The sequence below is a fragment of the Salarias fasciatus genome, chromosome 11, assembly GCF_902148845.1.
Source record: "Salarias fasciatus chromosome 11, fSalaFa1.1, whole genome shotgun sequence".
Lineage (NCBI taxonomy): Eukaryota > Metazoa > Chordata > Actinopteri > Blenniiformes > Blenniidae > Salarias > Salarias fasciatus.
The window spans coordinates 473,969-491,162 of NC_043755.1; the positions used below are offsets into that span (position 1 = coordinate 473,969).

The 17,194-nt window shown below is 43.5% G+C and overlaps 1 protein-coding gene across 1 annotated transcript in view; it reads right to left on the bottom strand.

Annotated features, from left to right (window-relative positions):
* The window catches only part of LOC115396398 (thrombospondin type-1 domain-containing protein 7A-like), a 130,144-nt gene that overhangs the window by 35,455 nt on the left and 77,495 nt on the right, over positions 1-17,194 (bottom strand). The window contains 3 exon segments of the mRNA XM_030102272.1: positions 3,706-3,890; positions 4,682-4,930; positions 14,053-14,887. Of these exon segments, the coding sequence (XP_029958132.1) occupies positions 3,706-3,890; positions 4,682-4,930; positions 14,053-14,887 (1,269 nt within the window).

A 17,194-nucleotide genomic window follows, 5' to 3' on the forward strand; every position in this document is an offset into this window, starting at 1 on the left:
TCCTCAGCGGGAGAGACATGCAACGGCGTCCACTTACGCATTAACAGACCGTCTCTCACAAAATACCCAGTGGACATGGACTCGGACCGATCATCAGTTACTGCACCAACAAACAAATGCGCCAAAGTTGTGTCAGCCTTCTGATCTGCAATGAGCTGTTGTCTGGACAACGACAACGCGCTCACATCAGGTTTGCGCTCCGCACAATCCCCGCCTTCATCATTCAAAACGGACGCGTCATCACCGTCGCACAAGAAACTGTCACTCAAATCGATGTCTTCTTTATTTTCCTGCTGATCACGTTTAGCAGCTGCGCGCGTAACCGCACAGGACGTGAACACATCTGGAAATCTACTCCCCAGCTCATCCGGGCCTGTGCGCACAACCGGGACAGGTGTAACCTCGGGAGTCACCAGCACTCGACCTCCCGCCAAGTCATTCCCCATAATAACGGAGACACCATTTATGGGAAACCCGGGACGCACACCGACCACTGCGTCACCGGACCACAGCTCTGATTGTATCATAATTTTGTGCAAGGGAACGCCAACATCCTGCATATTGAAACTGCGCACAGGAACGTCAGACCCAACAGCAGTGACATCATTCAATGGCAGAATCCCCTCCAAAATAAACGACTGAGAAGCAGCGGTGTCACGCAGGATTTTAACTGGGAACTTCTCAGTATCGCCAGACACGGACACAAATCCGTCCATAACGAACGGCTTGAAATCACCATAATCGCAGTGTGCCTGAGGCTGAAGTGGCTGGCTAACGGGAGTCACCGTTTTAATCAAAGCCACAGGTTTTGATTGCTTTTTCTTCAACACCGAACAGTTAGAAATTACGTGTCCTTTCTTCCTACAATAGAAACAAGTGACATCGTCTCTACTCTTAGACTCAGATGCCTCAGTTTTAACGTCGGCACCGGACAGAGAGCCAGAAACGGGTTCAGTGGGCACAGACACAGCCTTATTGCCATTACCGTTAATTCGGTCCCGCTCAAAACGACCGTAACCAAAGGGACGATCCCCAAATCCAGATTTATGCGTCAACGCATACTCGTCAGCAAGCACCGCAGCTTTAGAGACGTCGGTAACCTTGCTCTCAGTCAGGTACAGAGCAATTTTGTCGGGGAGGCAGTTCTTAAAATCCTCCATCAACATTAGCTGCTTTAACTGGACAAAATCACTCACATCCTGCGATGAACACCACCGATCAAAAAGAACTTCTTTCTCTCTCGCAAAATCAACATACGACTGGTTGTGCTGTTTTTTTAACTTGCGGAACTTCTGCCTATAAGCCTCCGGAACTAATTCATAAGCACGAAGAACAGCAGCCTTAACCTTATCAAAATCCAAACTGTCAGCAGCAGACAAAGACGCATGAGCTTCCTGTGCCTTACCAACAAGTGAACATTGTAGCAATAATGTCCACGCCTCTCTAGGCCACTTTAAGGACACAGCGACTCTCTCAAACAAAGTAAAATATTTGTCAACGTCCCTCTCATTAAAATGAGGAACAAGACGAATATTCTTACTTACATCAAAGTCTTTCTGCTGCTGCAGCTGCTGCTGCTGGCTCATGGCGAATTCCAATTCACGCAGGCGGATCTGAGCTTCCTGCTCAACTTTAGTTTTCTCCAGCGCCAGTCGTTGGAGCTCCACTTCCAACTCCTTCAGCCGGACAGATTCCTCTCTGGTCGAGGACAAATGAGGACTTTTTGGGAGCACTTGGGCAGAAAACAAACCACGCTCAACCAGTGACTCAAGTACCGCGGCTTTAACAGTGTTCTTTTTATCCTGCTTCGAAACAAGCACCTTATAGTGATCAGCAAGCGCCAACAAATCATCTTTGGAACACTTGTGAATAACATCCACGTTAGGCGTCTTTACGAAATCATCCAGGGAAAAAACGAACGACATTTCCAAAGCCGACGATAGAACAAAAGCACTGAGAGAGAAAAAAAAAACTATCGCGCAGCAAACTGCCCACTACTCCACGAAAAATCCCCACAAACTTCCTCACTCAAACACTCAAAAGACAACCCACACGCAGCCAAACGGAAATGCCCAAAAAACCAAAAGTTACCACTGCACAAAAAAAAAAACCCAGATCGGAGGGCAAAAAACACTACACAGGTAACAAAAAGGGCAAAAATGGCCATCTGCCAGGGTTTTAAGTTTGAACGAGCCCCCAAAAATATGTTATGACCCGGAGAGTCAAACACATTTCTAAAGGACACAGGACAAACAGGATGAGGGTCCAGTCATTTATTTAACACTTTCTCCAGAGTCGGCGTCTTGAAGCTGGAACCTGACGAGGCTCTGGAGGAAAGATAACCCTCATCACCCGTGCCCCAAAACTGTATTAAAAAAAAAAGAAACAGAGTAGCAAACCAAGGAAGGCCCAGATGCGCCAGCCAAACTTAAGAAAAAGACGAGTTCACAGCCCAGCTGCTATGCAGCCGTCGAGGCTGATCCCTCGTCCAAACTAAAGAAAAAAAACCCCAACTAAACCCGATCAAAAGAAAGGCGAAAACGGGACGGCTGGTCACACCTGGACGGAAAAAGACAGCGATCCAAAACAAGGGAAAAATCGCAAAAAAGGAGAACGCAAAGCCGGCTAGTGGGCTAGCATGCCCTGCAGCCACATGCCTGCCTGTCGGAGCCGGAGTCCATGGCGCGCCGGCGAGCGCACCTGGCGACAGGTGTAACGAGGTGGGTGGGCAAGCGAGAGAGAGACCGGACGACGACGACCCAGAGCGCCGCCTCCACGCTGCTATTTATAGCGCGGCGGCGCGCCTCGCTCCAATCAGAACCGAACAAAAAAGGAAAAAGATAATTACTTAAAAAAAGTGACAAAACACAAAACAGGATAAATATTCCCTAAATATCTAAAGGGGAAAAAAACGTGAAACTGTCCGTAAAAAAAAACCACGATGTGCCCGCAGCACATCACACAGGGTATTGTGCAATCAGGGTGCGATTTGTGCAGAAACCAGGGTTTAGGTTCACCAATAGGAAATAATGATGAAAAGCAATATAATGAGTTAGAACCTTAATTTTAATGAATAAAAACACATTTAGAAATGAATGACCTGTCAAAGCAATGAAGGCAAATGAAAAGAACAAAACTTGGTTATAATTGAAGACTTAAACACATGCCATGCTTTTATTATCTCGAGTCAGCATTATCAAACTCCTGAATGTAATGGCCCATTTGAAGATATTCTGGTTCCAACCCTAATATTCACAATCTGAGCCTCAGGCCTGTTTACACGATATCTTTTCCAAGTGAAAAAAGAAAACTTTTGCCACGTTTTGGGTGTCTGTTTACACAACAACGGTGCTTGGAGCCACAGAAAACGCTGCCAGTATGCGTGCACAACATGGCCGTAATAAATAGTTCTTCTGCATGTGTGTGAGTAGATGGTGAGCAACAGCATTTGCTTCCAGAGAGTCATGACTCCGAGTCCACAAATGGGCCGCAACCCACACTTTGGGAATCACTAGTTTTGGGATCTCAAAAGCTAATAACAAAAGATGTGAAAAGCATACTGAAGTCTCATTCTGTCCAGTCTGAAGCAGCTTAAATGATAATTAGTGTAGGAAGGATTTAATCCCCGTGTAACAGAAATAACTAATCAGATGGGGTGATGTGTTGATGAGAGGTGGGTCACATGGGCCAATCTTAATTGATTACCTTTGTCTTTCTCTTTGAGGTCGTTGAGGTACTTGAGGAGCTCGGCGTTGGCCTGGACACAGTACACCTCCCTGGTCTGCAGGCCTCCTCCACACAGGCCCGTCAGGTTGCTACGCCGACGGTCTTGTTGGCTCAGCAACGAGTCGACGCGGCAGTCGCTCCACTCGGTGGTTCTCCAGGTGTACCTTCGAAGCAAACACGGAGGGAAGAGGCATAAAGAGGCGATAGGGAGAGTCTCCTGTGTAGATGTCGATGTGGTTTATATTCACAATCTTGCAGAACTAATTTGAGCATACACAGAGTTGAGAGGCAACAGTAGTACAGTATTTACAGCGTGCGATTGCAAAGACGTGGAACAGAGGGTTAATCAGTTCTCCCAGCAACAGGAGGAAAAACAGATTTTCTTCACGTTGATAATTTTTATCAGGATTTCAGCACATTGAATTGAGTTCAGTGACCTGTCGGAATGAAAATCAAACCCCCTGCAGGTTGAAATTAGGAATATGCATTCTTGTACCTCAGCAGCAGAAGTGAGAAGATAATATAGACTGAAGGTAAGCCATCTGTCAAATCCCCGTTTTGTTTGTTTACAGCGAGTTTCTAGAATTCGAATATTTTTTTTTTTGCCTCTCTCCATTTGTCTTTACTTTGCGTCTGGCACCTGCCCAGGTGCTAATCTTCCTCCATATGCTGCCGCACACACACCTATGGGCCGCCCAGAGGAGTAAATTAACTTGGTGATATGTGCAAAGAAAAGTCTGCAGGAAGTATTTGTGCCATTAAGTGAAGCCCTGCAGAGTTTTCTATCAGGACGACAGTCAAGCTGCAGTGAAGGATGCGGATATGGCTTCAACCGACCGTGACACTGTATCGCTCATAAACATGAATGAACATTGCGTGCTAAGCCGTGAAGCAAATTCAAAGACCCCATGCAGCGTTCACCTCCTACAATCCCCCATAATCAGGAGCAACTCACGTGGCGCAGGGCGGGACGCCGTCCCCCTGGGGTTCACACTGCTCGGTTTCCTCCATCGGCGGGCACACCGTCCCCTCTCCCACCGGGAACTGGAGCACCTGTCTGCTCCGGGAGCGATTCCCTCTGGGAGACTCGGGGTCCACGCAGGTTTTGGAGCAGGGGCTCCATTCAGCCCAGTCGGTGGTCTGGCAGTCCTTTGGGAGGACGCAGGACTGGATGGTCAGTGGCAGGTCTCTTGGCGTGCAGAGCCTGGGAAAAGAGGGAGGCGCAGAGGGGAGTCACAGCGTGATCTGAAGCTTCTATTTGTCCAGGTAGAAAGAAGAACCAAAGAAGTGTTGATACTAAACAGAGCATCATTCGCAGGACAAGGTTTCTGCATATCACACTTTATTCAACTTGCAGGGAGCTGGAGCCGATTCCAGCCGACTGCGGGCAGTGAGTAGGCTAGCTCTTGGACAGTACACCAGTCCATCACAGTACAAATCAGAAATAAAAAGCATTTACAAGCCCAAAGCAAAGAAAGGATCTTGTGACTATGAGCTATAAACCAATGAGAACAATGTCTTCCAGCAAACATTCTGCTGTTACACTGCAGTATATAAGGAGAATAAATCAGGAGCGGGCACCGCAGCTGGCATGCCCCAGCATAATAATCACTGGCATGGTTGCAACTCTCAGTATGCATGTCATTGAAAATCAGTCGTCATTGTGGTAAATCCTGGCCAAAGAACAAGCCCTGTGGAAATGTGATGTAAATTCAGTGAGTATTCAGTGACTATTTTAACCATGCAAAGATCTCCTTCCTCAGTTGAAGTGAACACACTGGGAGCAGTGAACGAGGTGTGTGTTTTATGTGCCCATGTTGTTTGTTGCACCAGTGTGAACAGCATGTTGGGAACTAAAACGAACTTTTTCAGGTGCAGTGAGGAAATTGTCAGCTGAAGTAGTTGCAAGGCTTTGTGTGCAGAGTTTGCATGTTTTCTCTTGATACTTCCGTTCCAGAGTTCAAAAACTTGCATTTGGGGCTATTTAGTGTGTTTGGTCACCTGTCCTGGCCAAAATAGCTGATTTGTGTGCATTTCAGTTTCGAGTGAGCTGATGGAAAAAGCTACGAGTGACAGAGCGGCCGCCATCACGGACTGCGGCCAATGCACGTACACACGACTACAAACTTCACTCCTTCCTCATTTGTAAAACTCCCACCATGATTCCTCCTCAGCGAGCATATATTTACAGTTCAGGGGGTAAATATGGTGGGCGGATATGATCACAACTCTCCTTTTCCAAAAGGCGTTTAAAACACCAAACGTCGATTGGCGCATTGTTATAATGATACAAATATTCTCCACCCCTGAAGTTCGCTCAGCCAGTAAAATCTATTGTTTTGCAGCCAATCAGAGCGAACCTCATTAAAATATAACAATATGCCAATCGGCCGGCGTTTAAAAATGTAGTGTGTACAAGGTGAATTGTAATCATATCCGCCCACCATAGGTAAACACTCACCAGGCGCCATGTTGTTTCCTTGTGCTGGCAGCAGTCGGCCAAACAGAGCCCCTCCCACAGCTTCACTCTTAAGGGGCACTGGGCGGGAAAACGGCCACCTGACTGGCTGCTGGGAATTTCCGGATCAATTATCCATATTTTCTATCATGTAAGTGTTTAATATGAACTTAGGAGACGTCCTGTACTCATGAGACGTGTATTATTTGTATCTCAGACGTGTTTGATATGATTTTCTTTTGATTTAAGGGGCACAATTATGCATTTTGTGAATGTACTATTTTGCTTGCAATGCCCAGTGGGGAGGGGGCATAGGGAGGAGGAAGCAGTTCAGCAGTGCTCAACAGGGTTTGCAGTGTTTGAGTGAGCTGAAAGTACACAGGCAGGTACTTGGGGAGAGTGAACTGACAATGAATAATATGTTTATTTACTGTGATCAAGAAGCAACAGAAGAGCTCAGAAAGACCAAAGCCGTCTGTAACTATTGTAAATACTTTCTTTTTGCATATTTAAAAAAAAAATTGCAAGTATTTTTTTGTCACTGGAGTTTGTGAAATAAACACCTTAAACAGTCATCTTTGCTGAGACATTTTGCAGAAAGAACCCCGTCACAGTTATGTTAGGCAGAATGAATCCTCTGCTGACTGTACTTAGCATACAATTACAACATGACAACCTTTTCCTTTTGACAAGGCAGTGACTTCAAGCCTTTCTCTGAGTGTCACACAATTTATTCAAAGAGGGTTTATGAGCTTTTCCATATTGCCTGTCACAGTTTGAAATGCAGACCAGATGTTTAAGTAACCTCTATGATACGACAGCATGGGCTCAGAATCCTCCAGTTTAGACAAGGTGGAATCTGAATGTGACGATTTCTTCACATCAGTTTACTCAGAAAATCATCCAAGGGAAAAAAGATAAAAACGAATGGGAATCTATTTGCTGTCAGGTAAAACATTGTGGCACACAACTTTCCTCTTTGGAAAGCTACTGTTTTCTCGAGAAGCACCAGAAACTTGACTAGTTGCCTCGGCTTGAACAATGACAAACAACCATCACTGATGTTGTGCTACGTTTACGTACAAGGATCTTTTACACTGAGATGTTCCCTCAAGAGTTTTTGCAACACCGTGAGGGATTGTTATTGCAAAAGTGTGTTAAATGCAAAAAAAGAGAGAACTGGACACATATTTTTACCTTTATTAAATAGAGACAGGGCGGAATGTAGTAACACTGAAAGCTTCCCACTTGTAAAGACGGAGGTTTCAAAGTGTAGTCAATTCATGAGGAATAAATTCTTTCATTTCATCTTTGTTTTTTTCTAAAGAGCATACGTTTTCTTCAGAGGAAAAACTGAAAGGTAGAAACGAGGAAACACCAGAGCAATAATTTTAGTGATTATGGCGATAACTAAAATAACAGCTGTACAAAAAATGTGCATACCAAACACGTTATTTGTACTGTAGGAGATGTACAAATGCAAAGTCAATGTGCTTTACAGAAATGAAAACAGCTAAAAACAAACAAAAAAGACAACAAGTTAAAGAGCCCACTATAATTGAACGTCCATACAAATGTCCATGTACTTGCCATTGTTTATATGCATTCATTACAGAAACAATCAACAGCCCCAAACTTCCAGCCTGGCATGCAAACCATGTTTTCAACACTTCAGTCATTGCCATGTAAACGGACATCATTTTTAAAACGTTGCTGTGTAAACGGGAAATGAAAATGTTAACCTGATAACTTGAAACGCTGTTGGCTAAACGAGACCTTAATGCTGAGTTACGTCTGTGAATCTTTTCATAATACTTACACACAGATAATATGCTATTTTTTTTTCCACTTGAATGGGACCAAAAAGCTTCAGTCACCTGTCGCTACCATACTGCCGTCAGAGCGTCAGGATGCTTTATAGAGTTTAATGTCTTTGCATGATCAGAGCAACAGATATGTGATGTGCAAAGCTTCACTTTGAACCCTCTGCCCTTGACTGATGCCACACTGTCATTAGCTTCTCTCATTAACATGCACACAGCATAATGCCTTTCGCATTAAGAGCGAAACAAGAGCGCTGCGACCCACAGTGTGTATCAATCAGGTCCAAGTGTTGGGAAAACCCAAAACAAGAGTTGATCAATCGTACACGCGCATCCCTTTGATCATCCAAATAGCATTTGGATGTAATGAATGAGCGGTCCTCTTCGGGTTCCCTTCAAATCGTTAGAAATTTGTTCTAAGTTAAGCCGACTGCTTTCTGCTACTCAGTCTGGATGTCTCCCCTTGAGGCCGTGCAGCTGACGAGCTATTAGTGCTAATTACAGCTCTGCTTCATTTAGAAACCTCTCATTTAGACGCTGCTGCCACACTTCACCTCCAGCAACTCCGACCCTTCGAAACGTATGAGCGGACTTGAGTTTTGTGTTTCTATAAATTACAACACCACTGTAGTTTAGTTAGGTTCAATTCACATTAAAGAAATAAAAAACAAAGACTTGATGTCTCATTTCTGATTGAGCTTCTTGTATTTTGAAAAGCTCCAAATGCATCCAGTGACCCATTTTCACAGAGACCTCGCCGTTTGTTGTGTGCATGCCCGGGCATTTCTTTTTTTTTTTTTTTTTTTTTTTGGCAAAGATTTTCAAAGTTGCAGAAAGAAGTCATTATTTCTTCATCTCAGTCATTCAGACAGAATGAGGACACAATCGTTCGCAACTTAAATAAGTAAGATGATGTCGGAAAAATACTCACTTTTAAGCCGTGTAGGTTTTCACACTGTTTTTCGCAACAATGGACTCCGAGGGCTTGAAGACAAGACGCCGGCAGTCGGAAAGTCTCCGCGTTTTGGCACTCGCTTGCTTGCTTGCACGCTCATTACTTGGAGCTGCATTCATCAAAACAGCCACTAAATGGTCTGAAAACATAATTCTATGTGGGTCAAGTGATTTAAAGAGGCTTTACAGAACTTTAGAGCCTCTGAAAGGAAAGTGTCTGAGACAGGGAGAAGTGCCAAAAATACGACGAGACGCAGCATCACTTCAACCGTGTGCGACCTTCAGGAATAAACCCAATGATGTAACGTGATCCGTCCCCACAGACTGAGCTAGGAGGAAGTGTCCTGTCTGGGCGGAGACAGAAGCGGCCCGATGACAGATGTTCATCAAACAAAATTGGAAATGAAGCGTGCAAGATGTTCAGAGAGCGAGCCTGGCTGGGATATGATTGGCTTTTCACTTCACTGGGAAGTTTGTTCCACTTTTGAGAAAGTGGCAAAAACAACTATGAATATTTCAGAACAAGAAATAAACAAGTCAAGGATTAATATTTATGCTCCTAAGGGCATGTGAGTTGTTTTCTCCGTTTCTTTGAAATATCTGATCCCAGTCACTGCTGAGAACCAAGTGCAAACAAAGCATTAATGACGAGATTTAGTACATAATTGATCAAATCTTGAAGTACAAGTGACGGGCGGTGGGAAAACACTATGAATGGAGAAAGAACTCCCATGACCGACACCGTCACTGATTCTCTCTGGAAGATCAGAAAAAAAAGTCCCAAATCCAAGTTTCTAGGGATGTGCAATGATGTTTTAATTCACTGTCAGTCCAAGATACATGAAAATGAGACAAGGAATTTCGAGAAATAATTGTTCAGATCAACTGCTGATTGACTTCACAGTCATTTAAAGACATCAGAGCTCCATCACTTATTTCATCAAGGATTTGTGCAAGCTTGTGTTTGATCCATTTCAGAGTTGTAATGTGCAGCCTTGACCGTCTGAAATGAGACAGCATGAATGAATGTGCGGGTTATTTTATTGTCATGTTCAACAAATCAGTTTGAGATGATTTGAGCTTTGTGACCCGCTGTGTTATCATGCTAGAAGTCTTCATCAAAAGATGTTTCACTGTGGTCATAAAATGATGCTTAACTGAGGCTAAAGTGCTGAAAACTGTCCCTCGTGTAATGACAACAGTAGCAGCAGCCCGAACTGACACAAGGTAGGGTGGGTTCATGTTGTTCACATCAAATTCTGAGCCCACCGTCTGACTGTGGCGGCAGAAACCGAGACTCTTCGGACCAGGAAATGTTTTTCAACCTTCTGCTGACCAAAAACTGTAGCCTCAGTTTCCTATTCTTAGCCAACAATGCTGGCGCCCAGTGTGGTCTCCTGCTGCTGTGGCCCATCAGCTTCAAGGTTCACTGTGTTGTGCACTGAGACACAGTTGTCTGCAGACCTTGTTCAAAATGAATGGTTATTTGAGTTACTGCTGCCTTTCTATCATCTCCAACCAGTCAGTCCATTCTCCTCTGACCTCAACTTGACATTTTCTTCCCAGAGAACTGCTGCCCACTGGGCATTTTTCAGTTTTTTCTCACTATTCTTTGTAAACTTAAAAGCTGTGTGAACATCCCAGAAAAGCAGCAGTTCATGAAATACTCAGACCAACAACCATGCCAAGCTCAAAACGGTTGATTTTACCTTCAGAGGTTCGCCTTGAACATGCTTAGATGCCTAAATACAATGAGTTACAGTCATGGGATTTGCTGATTGGTTATTCATGTTGACAAGTTGTGGAAGAATGTACGTACGACAGTGTTGTTGTTGTAGAGCTTGTTTTACATTGAGGTGTAGCCACATATCTTATAATCATGGGCTCACAACCCCACTGATCTGATTGGATGGAAACTCGCTTAAAATGTAGTTATTACTCATTTAATCCTGTCATACAACAAAGTAGAGAAACTGATGCCCCGTTTGTCCAACAACGTTTCAAGTGAAAACGTGACGTCATTTCAGAAAAGTTTAACGTTTACATGACAATATTTTGAAAACGATATCCGTTTACATGAAAACAGGAGATACACTGAAAACCTATGTAGTGTATACATTAAAAGAGGTTTGTAAGTTTACTGCCAGCAGAGGAAATTAATTCCCCAATGCAGGCAAGGGGAATATGGCTGTAATCCTTTGAGAAGCTGATCAGAGGAGGAGAAGTTTAGGTCATTTTGTCCAAACATGAGAGATTCATGAATCCCTCGACAGACCAGACAGACGCTCCAGGGGAACATCATGTCACGTCTTGCATAACCATATGTGCTGAGAATCTCAAGAGATTCTTCTTCCTGTTGTGTTAATCACACAATTTCAGTGTCACTTCAGCTGCAATTATGGCAGAGAGCAGAAAAACAAAACTGCATGACAACTTCCAGGGTTACCGCAGGAAGTAGCACCTGGGAGGATAATGATCGCGGATGTGTTCTGGAGAGGCGGAAGCTTGTTTAAACCCCCAGTTAGATTTCTGCCTCTCCATTTCTCCTTGGATTTAGATCAGCTCAGTGCCGAGACACTCGCAGTGGCCAGTTGTAAATTGGGTCATTAGGTATCATGAGTGATAATATCAATTAAGCCGTCAAATGAAATAGTTTTCGCTCACCAGATTCTGTAGGAGAGAGGTTAGACATCGACATGTCCTCACATCATTTAAGCAGTAATGAGATTAACACATGTTTAATTAACACAATACTATTGCTTGCCTTGTGCCACGCTCCTAACCTATTGTATGGTTTAAATTTACGATCTCTGCATGATGTTGCGTTTCCACAACAGATTTATATCAAGGAGTAAATATTTGATGTGCATTTCAAGCAAAAAAGGCCTGCACATGGGAACTGAAAGCTATTTGATCTGTCTTATTTTCAGTCAGACAGTGTAACATTGTAACTCACGGCAATAAAAATGCGAAGGGCGAAAGGCTGCGTCCCAGTTGGATTTAACATTATCAATGGAAGCACTCGTCCTGTTAAAGCAGGCAATTGGACAATGATGAGCACTGGAGGTGCAATTCACTCACTTATTTTGAGCAGTGATTTGTTTGATATGACTCGAAATGTTCACTTTATGGTATTGTTAAAATTACCTGCTTGTTTTAGCTTTCGTTCTCCAGGGACAGTCTTTTCAAAACAATTTCTTCACCTGTTCCAGTTTTGCCTCACAGGCTCTCATATATATATCCCAGATGAAACAGCTGCATTTTAACTTTTGAGATCTGAAGCCATGTATTGTTATCCTCTAAACTGCATCTCAAAAAATATTGGTTAGGACTCTGGCCTCAGTGTGGAGGTTCATTGTGGAGTTTGCATGTTCTTCAAATGCATGAATGTGACTTTTGTCACACTCCAAAGACATGCACGCCAGTTTCAGTTCTCATTATAAGCTGTTCTTATCTACCCAGGCTTATGTGGCCGAGGTGGTTTGAATTCCAGTCAAAAAAGTATCAGTTCAATCCCTCATGTCACCTTGTCCACATGTCCTCGAAGAAGACACTGTAACAACCACAATATTATAGAAATGGCAAATAAAATCTTCATAGAGCTTAATAACTGAGATAATTTCAAATGTAAAAAAGCCAATATTGTAATCACTTGGCAACAGTAGAATGACACATTTGAGCCAATTTGACAGTAAATTAAATGCTGTTTATTACATTTATATTATTAAATTATTGAAGGAGAATCAAAGAAAGTATTCCATAATGGCATAACTGGAGCCAATAATGTAATCAGAAATATTTTCCTACAGTTTTTGTGCAGTTTTCTTATCAAAAAAGGTATAGCAGTCATTCATAATTCATTTTATTCACAAAAACTATGCAGCGGTTTCTCTCAACAGTTGTAAATCTTTACTTTTCTGGCAAATTGATCCATTATTTCAATAAAATTGAAACACCCAAAATGATTATGTTGTCAGTAAATATCATATAATTGCTTTCTATATGCACTAATTGTTGTGCCTGAGCGTCTTGCATTAGAGCAAGGTTGGCATTGGCGTGTGAACGAATGTGGCTAGTGGTTAGGGTTTTCACCTCACATTTAGGAATCCCCGGTTTGAGTCCAGGCCTGGTCAGCCTTTCTGTGTGGATTGTGCATTGGTTTTTCTCAGGGTGCTTCAGTTTCTTCTCACAGTCCAAAAACATGAGTTCAAGATTTATTGTTGATCCAAAATTGCCAATAGGGGTGAATGTGACTATCTCTTAATTATGTGTCCTGGAACGGCCTGGCTACCTGTTCAGGCTGTATCCTGCCTTTGAGCACAGTCAGCTGAAACCCTGAATTGGAGAAAAGTGTTTGGAAGATGGATGGACGAACAGACGAAAGCCGCCCTGAGGTGTTACTGAGTCTGTTGGTGATCGTCTATCTGTGTGGATATTAAAAGGTGGATGAATAAATGGAAACTCCAATCAAAATATACAGAAAAAAGTAGTTTTTACTTAAGTCAATTTACTGGTGTATTATGACTTTGCGACTGAGCAATTCTATTTCAGCTGGGAGTTTGAATTAATGCCTTATTCATTCCTTTCTCATAAACCCCATGATTACGTGTCAATTTCAAACCACAGAATAGACAGAAAAGACAGAAAATTGCCTCATTCTGAGAGGCGCTACACAAAGTAAAGGCTGAGTTTGATGTAGTGCCACAAAAGGACTATTTCTTTTTTCCCTTCTATCCTTGGAAGTTGACATCAAATACACTGTACTGGTAGCTTTGCCTCATTTCTGCGACAGCACAGCAGCGCAAAAGACACAGACGATAAACATCCACCCCTATCCGTCACATCCTGACAGGGAGACGACCAAATCATGAGGACAAATTTAGCATCGTGATGAGGTGGTGAAAATCCACTGATTTAAGGGCCAGCGCGCTTTGAGACCAACTGACGTCAAGCAGCAAAAAATACATTAAAACTACGGACAGAAAATGTAGATAAACTTTTCTAAAATTATTGAAGAAAACTGTTGCCGTTACAGTTTACTATTGTTTCAGGACAAAAAAACAAAAGAACATGCAGATGTACATTACTCACCAGCGTCCGACAGCGCTCCCATTCCTATGAATGCAGACCACATCCCGAGTCTGGTATCCCACCTGGATGTCCCAGAAGGGGCTCTCTTGCCGGTTGAGTCGGTTCCTGGTCCGTTTCTTCTGGATAAGCTCCCTCGTCTCGGGATCTTTAACTCCAGCCCGCTCTCTGAGCCCCTGACCTTTCCCCTTTCTCCGTTTGACCTGGCGTGCAGTCCGAGTCGGCGGGAGGGCGCAAGGACTCCACTGTCCCACTCTGAGACTGTACATGCCCTCCGGACCCGTGCAAGCCCCCGGTTTGCAAGACTGGAACTCAGTTAAGTTGGGGCAGATAGCGCCTCCGAAAAGTGGAGGAACCAGCACACTGCGCACTCTGTTCCTGAGGCCCATCCCACATGTTTTAGAGCAGGACGTCCACGGCGAGTACTCCGAAACGACACAATCCTGAGGGCAGGGGATCAAACACGCCTGCTCCAGGCGAGGCTTGGGCTCAAAGTACTCGCAGATGGCATCCTCTGCTGGAGACCCGTCCGACTTGAGTATGCAGCCCACCTCTCGGGTCTGAATGCCCTCTTCGCCTCCGCTGCATGTGAACAGCCGCGGGGTCCCAAAGGTCCTTGCCGACACTGGCACGCACTCATTCCAGGCACCCAGTTTCCAGTCGTAAAGGTCCTTGTGCCAGTCGCACACGCGGAAACAGTTTCTCTGGTTGGAGGGACGCTGGCCCTGGTCACAGTTGGTGTGGAGCGTGGTCCAGCCGTCCACATGGGCGCACCAGACTGCCCGGCTTTGGCTGCCACCTGGGCCACAGTCGCTGCCCATGCATCTCCCCCATGGACCTGGGCAAGAAATGAACAGATTATAATGAGGAAAAAAAAACAAAACACACAAGTGCATAGAGCTTTCAGCTTCACACAGTCAGGTGCTCAGTAAGACGAATTGCAGAGAAAGATAGAGTGAGATTTCTTCTCTTAGCGCTAGTTCATTATCTGTGAATAATGATGCTGCGATTGGAAAAGGTGGCATATCGCTTAAGGTTGCAATGTTGGGCTACAGCACAGCAATTGACTGTTGGAGTTAACAAACAACCACCAGTTTCATTAGCAACTATCAATGGAAATCAATGTACTTTCGAACCAGAAATCCATAAAGTGAGAGTGAGACACTTTATTCTAACCTGCTGTCGGCTGAAAATAAAGCACAACATACAATGTAAAGGATCACGTTGTGAATTCGCGCCTTTGATATGGTCCTGACATAAAAAGGTGCTGAAAAGCTGTTGGCAACCTGCAGCAGATTATGTGCGAGTGCAGGGAAAACGTGTCACATCCGATGAGAATAATCTGTCACCTCACTCTTCAGACACAGCAGTTTTCAGAGCAGGGCGAAAAGTGTGTGAGCGCGGTGGAGGCGGGGGCGGGGCGGGGTGGGGGTGATTAAGCGACGCACATACAGCGTGCAACAGTGGAGATTATAGGTGATCAAAGGGAAACGTCTGAAAGCCAATTTACAAAGGCTGTGAGTTATCTGTGGCATTTATCAAACCACACTGGCAAGCTACAGAAATTGTCACACACATCAATACAAGTTATGCCGTGGCACACAAGCGTCTGGCACAACCTTCTCTTGTCCCCATTTACTAATTGCAGGATAGATTTAACAAACACTCCAGGAGCAGGACTGCAGTATTTCACTCTGCCTTTACTTAAAAAAAACAAAAAAACAACAACAACAACATAACAAACCATTTGCAGGGCCTGTTAGCCTTAAACACCAGAGCTGGCTATCTGGTGACTTTATCTCTCCAATACTGTATTCCGTGAAGCACAGCTTAATATTTTTTATCCCTTCTTGGTGTAAAGCTCCACTATTGTCAAAAAAATATATTAAAAATGCATCAGTGAGCCACACTGTTGCTCAGGCCTTTACCACAAGGAACGTTTAAAAAAAATCCACCCGCACAACTAATGTGTTTATTAATCTCTCGCTTAAAAAATAACCCAAATAAATGCAATATTTATTTCTGTTTGACAAATGTTTTCTCAAACCTATAATGCCAGACATTTTTGGAGAAATAAGCTGCAAATGTCCTAATATTAGAGCTATACATATGTGACCCATTTTCAATGAAAGCATGCTCATTTAAAACCAGTGGATTTTGGACTGTGAGTAGAGACACTATTGGAACAGACTGGATAAATATGTGGTTCATAGACCAAGATCAGCTCAATAAAAGTAACTGCTCCTTTCTGGTTAGTGGCCCATAAAACAACACTGGGACCAGACTTGAGGGATGCAGTCATTGATGCAACGGGGAAAGCAAGTTACCTTAATGCTGTTAAAGCAGCATTAGCATCAAAGCCATGCTGGGGAGGATTTCCGGTCTTTCAGAAGATTTACAGAACTACAAGAGGGTTAGATTCCTTTTTGTTCCTGCTTCATTGCAGGCTATGGGGTCACTTCTCAATCTGGTTGAGGTGTATATGGGTGTGTGTGTGTATGGGTGGGCGTGGCTAACAAAAGCTCCAGCCTCAGCATCTCCACATTGGCCTTTTGCCTTTTCACGATTTTGCTACTCAAGCCGTGTAATGAGATCTCTGAAATAAAATGAATCTGACAGCCGTGGTTCTAGTGTTATTAAAGTACTGAGAACTGACTGGACTCTTGGATGCACAGTAAATAACATTGCTGATCATTTATGAAAAGAAGATGGTGGCGATGCTAATGCTAATTAATAATTGCTCCTTTGATTAACAAGCCCAGTGCTGCTCGATGCTTTTTATGCTTTGTTTTGCTGTGTAAACAAAACCTTAAATCTCAGACCCGGTTCCCCTGACTAAAAAACATTTGCTGCATCTTTTGAATAAAATGTTCTATGCATAAATAAACACCTCTGTGCATCATTTGGTTGCATATGATATTTTTTTGAACATATCTTTTGAATAGCAAAGTAGGTTGAGTTTCAACGACATTCAAAATGGTTTTGTAGATCTGTAAATTGCTGATTGATGAAGTGATCTATGGTGTCAAACCAACATTGACCTATTAGACAATAATCATGTTTGCTGAAATAATCTCTTTATGAGAATTGTATTTTATCATAGTTAAAACACGTTTTTACATTAAAAAAAAACTAATCATCTCAT